The 7,159-nt window shown below is 52.8% G+C and overlaps 1 protein-coding gene across 1 annotated transcript; it reads right to left on the reverse strand.

The window, feature by feature from the left end:
- Positions 1 to 2,978: 2,978 nt before the first annotated feature.
- NKX2-6 (NK2 homeobox 6) lies at positions 2,979 to 6,655 on the reverse strand (the record flags this gene model as incomplete). The annotated part of the gene is made up of 2 exons (XM_082622411.1): positions 2,979 to 3,607; positions 6,388 to 6,655. 2 exons carry the CDS (start codon positions 6,653 to 6,655, stop codon positions 2,979 to 2,981), a joined length of 897 nt encoding a protein of 298 aa, XP_082478537.1.
- Positions 6,656 to 7,159: the final 504 nt, after the last annotated feature.

Consider the following 7,159-nt stretch of genomic DNA (forward strand, 5'->3'; position numbering starts at 1 on the left):
TCCTTTACTCTCCTTTCCTTTTGGAAAGAAATCTCCTTGGTGTCCTGGGAATCTCAAACTTCCACATGCTCATTTGAAGAAAAAGCCACATGGGTTGCACAAGGACATAGTTTTGCTATAGGTTTTGCTTGTTCGTTTAGGTCAGCAGATATGGATGCTACAGCAATCTGGACAGCAAAACAGAAAATGTCCCAGGTCAATGGAACATCTTGGGTATACATGAAAGCAACACCCACTCCTGCCTTCCAAAGCCCCTCAGCCAATTGATTGCAGTTTACAAAGTCCCAGAAGCTAGCCTTGAACTGTATCTCAAACTACTAGAAAATATGGCTCTGGCTTTGGCATGTGCCCATTTACTCTTCTCCTTTCCTAAGTCCTAGACCTTGCCCGGACCCTCTGCCAGTAAGTAGTGTCATTCCCACCCTAATCACCAGGCTTAATCCACCTCCTCTAAGCACCTTCTCTAAGCATCCCAGCTCACACTGGCTTTTCATTCTTTTTAGAGAGCTTATTGTGTGTCTGACTTGACATGCAGCATATACCACCTTGTATTTTCAGATACCTTTCTCATGTTAGTCTCTGGTATCCAACTAGATAATAAATTCCTTCAGGGCGCCAGCCAAATCTTATTTTCTCGTGTCCCATGTTCAGTGATGATTGAGATATTGATGATTGAACTAAGCCCCTGTCCCCTTCACTCCCAGGCTTGACCACAGTCATTGCTCTCCCTCCTGGGCTTTTCCATGTGGCAAAAAGCTTGAAGGGAGCTCAGGAGACAAGACCTATTCATAACAACACTGCTGTACACCTGAAACTAACACAGTATTGTAAATCAACTATACTCCAAAAAAAAGAACAACACGTGTCTGGTAACTACTCCTTGGGTTGCAAGAGGGTGGGAGGGTGAAGAGAATAGTATTTATTAATTTTCTACTCTGCGCCAAGTATCAATACTTTGCTAGATCCATACAATGCTGACCTACATTTCTAGGTAAGAACTTTGCCCAAAGGAGAACAAAAGATTTTTAAAAATTAACCTATAGTAGTTTAGAATCTGATCTCGGGAAAATTTAATACAACTCACTGAACAACGGAGGGCCAGGCAGATGGTTAGGCAGTGTCAGTATTAAACTTAAGCTCAACTGTCAAGAATCTAAGGCCAGTGTCCACAGGTAATTTTTCCTCTTGTAAGGAATACCCACCTCCCGGCAAAGTGAAAGAAGTATATCACCGTGTGACAATTTTCTCATGATGGAGATTTTAACTGTAATCTCTATTTTTTTGTTTTAGTCTTAGCTTAATTGACCAAGGAATATTTATTGAGATTTCTTAATTTAAAATATATAGACATTTCTTAATTTAAAATATACATTTTTATCCCAGGGATGCAAGACTAACTATAATTGAAAAACACTGCAGGGTGTTTCTAAATACACTTTTATTAACAGATGTTTATGGAGAAATAAAAGAGAAAAGGGATGAAACCAGAAAGGAGAGAAAATATAAGGAAATGTTCGTAAGGAGAAATGTGAATACTTACCATTGTTTTTAACTTAAACTTTAAGAGATGTAAGCTATCAATTGTCAGGCATCGTTTACATAGGACCAAGCAGTCCCTGTTTCCCACGTTGGCAAAAAACAACCAGGGCAGATGCAGAAATGAGAAAATACAGGGCCAGTACAATTTAATTAAAATTAGAATTTATTAAATAATAGAATTGAACTTTTGACAAGTTAGTGGTCCAGGGGATGAAGAAGCAGAGTTTTTCATTGTCTAAAAAATGATATCCAAGGAAAAAGAAAAGAGCCTGATTTTTCAACTAGTACCTGCCAAAGACAACTGTCTTATTTGATTCCCATGTTCCCATTAACAAAATGAGTTTGTTCTCAGTCTTCAGTTTGCATGATGTCAGACATATTTGCGCCTGGGGGAATTGTAACTTTCCCTAAAATTCAGGCTTCCTGCCCATCCTGTTAGGACTTATGGACAAGTGGGAGCCTCCTTTTCTAGTGTGGAATTTAGAAACCTACTACCTTCTGAAAGAAAACCTACTGGGGCTGGTAGGGAAGGAGATAGAGAGAGGTAACCTCTCCAGAGCTGAATCCAAGTTTTGTCTCTCTAGGGAATTCTCTGTGTACTGAAGACTTAGAACTTCTGAGTTTCATTTTTACTTTAATTTCAAGTTGTTTAGCAGAAACCGAGAGGTGGATAGATTCTAATGGCCTACACACAAGGCAAACACACACTAATATATTTAGTCTATTTACTCAAGAGGCTGAGCTGTATACAGGAGATAAAATGCACTTACAGTGAGGGAAGAACTAGAATGTGGTGGATATCTTCTGGAGAACAATTGTGCCTCCAAAAAAACGGCGCTCCACTGGATACTGAGTCCCAGGGAGCGCAGCCCATGGAAGGGGTGGGGGGCGCAGATTAACCCCTGCAGGAGGACCTGGCTCGCACAAGTCTCCCTGACCTCCTGGTCCTCCTCTTCCAGGCTCTTCATCCCCCTCCCCTGGCTCATCTCTTTTTCTCCTTTCCCCACCTGTTGCCTTTAATCGGGGGATCGAGGCCCTCCAGAGCACCCCCATCACTTCCCCATTCCCTGGGGCCGCTGCACACAAATTAAAGAGCCTCTCAACCCCTGTATTTGAGGCCTGAAAAGTCATCTGCCTCAGAACTACTACTCTGACGCCCGAAACTGCCAGCCACCCTTGGCTTTCCTCTCTCCCAGTGCTGCTTCGTGAGAGGCTGGCGGAGGCCCCGCGTTGCGTCTCTTGGGAGAAGAACGCCCCCAGGGCCTTCAGCTGGATGGCTAGTCGAAGGCAATTCCTAGTCCCAGGGATCGCTCGGGAGAGAAGTGCCATCGGGTGGCCTATTTCCTCCACGGCGGCGCTCCCTCATCCCGGCCGCGATCGGTTAGCGGAGAGGCGGGACCGAGCATCTGTTCAGGGTGGCGCATCCGAGCCAAGACGCCTCACCAGGCCCTGACCCCCTGAAGCGTGGCGGGCAGATGGCCCTGCGGGTTGGCGCTCGGTCCGCCCCCACTGAAGCCAGAGCTGGCCTGCGGTACGGGGGGCGCGGGGCCCGGGGGCGCGCCGGCGTAGCAGCCGCCGTAGGGAGCGCTGTAGGCAGCGCCCGCGTAGCCGCCGAAACAGGAATAGGGCGCCGCGGCCGCGCCATAGGGACCGGTGAAGGCGGGCGTGCGGGGGCCCAGGCAGGGCTTGCCATCCCGCACCAGCACAGGCACCGCCACCCGGCGCGGCGCTAGCGGGTGGCCCTCCAGTTCCAGGGACTTGTCCTGGCGCTGTCTCTTGCACTTATAGCGCCGGTTCTGGAACCAGATCTTGACCTGCGTCGACGTGAGCTGCAACGCGCTGGCCAGGTGCTCGCGTTCCGGCGCTGACAGGTACCGCTGCTGCTTGAAGCGCCGCTCCAGAGCCAGCACCTGCGCCTGCGAGAAGAGCACGCGCGGCTTCCGCCGGGGCCGCCCTTTGGGATGCTCCGAGCCATCCCCACGCGCGCCGCCGCCGCCGCTGTCACCCACGTCGCCCTCCTGCACTCGGGTCCCTTCGCAGGGGGGCGAGGCTGCGCTGAGGCCAGACTCTAAAAGCACAGGAAGGAGCACCGTCAGCGCCAGCCTAAGGCTCACCCGAGAGATTTTACGCTGTTTTCAAGGGACTCCCTTCCCCTCCTAGTAGCCTTCACTTCGGGTCCCCCTCTCTCCCTTCTGCTGACCCCTCACCCCGTCCCAAAGCTTGTTCCTTTCCCCCAAGCTCTGTCGCTTTTGCAGCTGCTGGAACATAATGCAAATTGTGACACTCAGTGGTACCCAGTGTACAGTCGTTTCCCCAAAGGTAGACGCTTGATCCAGAGTCTAAGCTTCATTTTCTTCTTAGAATGTCTGTATCTGGGCTGTTCTCTGTGATTGCAATTCTAAAGTGTGGGCAAGTTTGGGGAAACTTTAGCTGCGAGCCTGTTAGATAGAGACTGACTTTAGATTGCTCTTGGTGGGGAAAGAGAGAGACAGAGGCAGAGAGAGAGAGAACCAAAACTCGGTGACATGATTGCCCGGAGGCTCCCGTCTGCCTCGCTATCCGTTGTGGCCCGGCGCGCATCGCAGGGTACTTGGTTTCTAGCCCAGGCGCCAGGGTCTCCAGTGCCTCCCACCTTCACCTCATTTTTGCTCACATCCTTGTCTCTTTGGTCATCAGATGCTCCACTGGCACCAGGAAACCTTCCCATCTTTCTTGGACGCGATGCTCTGTAATCCAAATTAACAACATAAAATAAAACAAAAAATATTTTCTGGCTGCTGATTCTTGGCTCGGAAACTGAGGTTCTCTTTGCGGGATATGTAAAGTTGAGATCCACATTTGGCTTTTTAAAAAGCATCCTCTTTCTCCTTTGGGGTCTCCCGGGAGAGCGGGTGGCGTTGGCTTCTCCCTGACTTCCTCTTCGGATTGGGCAGCGCCCTCAAAGATAACCCCTGGGTGACTGTTCCCCGGGGGCCTCCAAGACGCAGACTTTCCTTCCCTTCTTCCCACATCTCCTGATTTGGCAAAGCTCTGCTTTTTACCCAAGGGTAGGTAGGAAGGAAATGCTGAGTTTTCGTGGAAATTCACTCCAGGAGAAAACCGGGAACGTGAAAGGATGCATGCTCTTGGTGAGGTGGAGTGGGAGGCCCCTAATTAGAGCCGGTACTGCTTGGAATCCGACTCCAAATCCACAACCGCGCTGGCGCAGTCTCCTGGGGCAAGGGGCTGTTTGGTATTTCAGAATGAGGAAATAAAACCTTCCTTCAGAGAAGCCTGTGTTCAGACAAACTTAGGACATCTCTCCCCGCAAAGAAGAAAGATATTGACGAGGGTGTGTTTTCTTAGCAAATCAAAAAGTAACAGCTGGCCTTCAGTGACTCTGTGGAAAAAGCAGGACCCCATTTGGGAGTCGCTGACCACGCAGGCCGAGGGGCTGCAGGCCACTCCGTGCCTTCCCGGTCACAGTTCGGAGCCCCTCTCACCCTGCGTCCCTGAAAGCAAGTTGGGGACGGAGGCGGCGCACAGAATCCCCCAGGGAAGATCCCTTCCACGCGCGATCGGTGGCTGCCTTGGCCCCTGGGCTTAGTTCCTGGAGCCGGGCGCTGGCCCCTTCTCGGCATCAACCGCAGCCGCAGAACAGCGAGCTACCCCGGCCGCGCCAGCGGAGGAGGAAAGCCCTGCGGCTGTCTTCAGCTGCCAGGTGACAGCAATGGTCAGAGGAGCGTGACCCCTTTTTCGGCAAAGCCGAAGTGAACGGCGAGCTGTCTGAGCAGCGCTGGGAGAGATTAAGGTTTAGGATCCGCTGCAGAAAATTCACAGGTTTCTTTGGGAACACAGCACAGTGTACTGTTCTCCAGGCTCCTGGAGTAGGTGAATAACCAGCCTGCAAGTCGACGAATAACTCTGAAGCAGCATCTTAATTTTCTTCATGTGGTTAGTTTGAGGCTCGAATGGAGTGTCCGTGGCACAGCCTGGCCGAGGAGGCCTGACCTGCGAGGCGCCTCTCAGGAGCCCCCAGACCGGCATGGAGGCTGCAGACCAAGACGCAGAGGTTTGGAAAGGGGAGGAGTAGCCTTTTCATCCCACCAGTGTCGACCCTCTCCTGCCAAAACTTCCCGGCTGGCAAGAGCCAACCCATCACAACCCCCCGTCCACCTCTTCCCTTCCTGTCGCTGGACGCAGATGCCTTGGCCTCTCTGCCAGCGCACAAGGTTGCGCCTACGGAGACCAGGCGCTGAGACTCCGCTGGAGTCGTTCGTCTCCCAGAACAGCTAAAACGCGGGCTGCCCTTACCGTGCTCCAGGCAGAGGAACAGCTGGACTGGCCAGGCCACTCGGCAAGCCCCCAAGAAAAGGCTGCGCTGGGGCTGACCCCAGAGCCTACGGGTTTTCCACTCTCAAAGCGCCCGGCTGCTTTGATGGCTACACTTTCGGCAGACGGTTTAGGGTACAGAGGGTGGGAGATGGCTGGCAAAGCTGGTGGTGATGGAGCACAGCTAAGATACTGTAGAGGGCTTTGCTGTAAGAAAGAGAAGCTGGAGTTTCTGGGAACTGTGGCTGTGGGTCGGGGGTGGTGGTGAAGTGTCTGTGGGAATCAGAGGACTGGCTGCGGAAATAGTGAACCCCCAAGATTCAGGACCTCATTTTCGTTAGGATGTCTGGAGGAGATGTTAGAGGGGGCTGAGAGTCCTGTCTTTCGGACTCTTCATGTGAAGGAAAACGGGACTAGCCCTCGGAGCCGGGAAGACCAGGAGATGCGTGTCTCCCCCCCCCACCACGAGCCGATTGGTAATGATCCACCCCACATCTTGGTCTCCCTGTAAGAGCCAAGACCCGAGGGCGTACTCACGTGGCTCGCCCACCGGTTCAGCGTCCATCTCTGTGACTGTCTCACAGGGACCTTCCGGAGGCTCCGACCCTTCCTGACTTCTGTCGCCGTCGCCGCTACCGGTGCTGGGTACCTCCGACCCTCGCTGTTCAGGGACCGGGTACCGACAGCTTTCCGGGCTCCTCCGTGCACCCCGGAGTTGCAAGGCCTCCGGGCCGATCTGCTCACGCTCCAGCCTCAGGATGTCATTGACCGAAAAGGGAGTGGAGGTGACAGGATTCAGTAACATCCTGAAGGAGGAGGGGGCGGGGCTGGGGCGTCCCCGCTCCCCACAGAGCGCAGCGCGCTGAGCTTTCCGTTTTGTCGCTGCAGACTCCGCAGACCCAAGGTCTACGATAGACACACAGCGTCCCGTACTGCGCCTTCCTCTGGGCCATCCCTGCCAGCCGATTGACCGGGCCGGGTGACGAAACCGCGGACCCCCATTGGTTCCCGCAGAACCCACGTGTTAACTCAGCATCTCCCCGAGCCCCAGTCCTTTCTTCTCTCGCCCTTCTAATTCCTCTCCAACCCCCAGCCACCTTCCGAAAGGTCTGGGTTCTCGAAAGCAAGGAAAACGGGAGAGAGTGTGGGCACGGCTCGTATCTCGGTGAATACAGTACAAACGGGAGCTTCCCAGGTCAACCCTGGGTCCCTCGGGACTCTCCTAGAGGGTGTGCGGGGATGGGGGTGGAACCCTTGCTCTGCAACCCTAGTTGGTCCCTCCGGCCTAGCCTTAGCTCAACTGTCCAAC

This window comes from Mesoplodon mirus (assembly GCF_964341445.2).
Source record: "Mesoplodon mirus genome assembly, chromosome: 1".
NCBI classification, from domain to species: Eukaryota; Metazoa; Chordata; class Mammalia; order Artiodactyla; family Ziphiidae; genus Mesoplodon; species Mesoplodon mirus.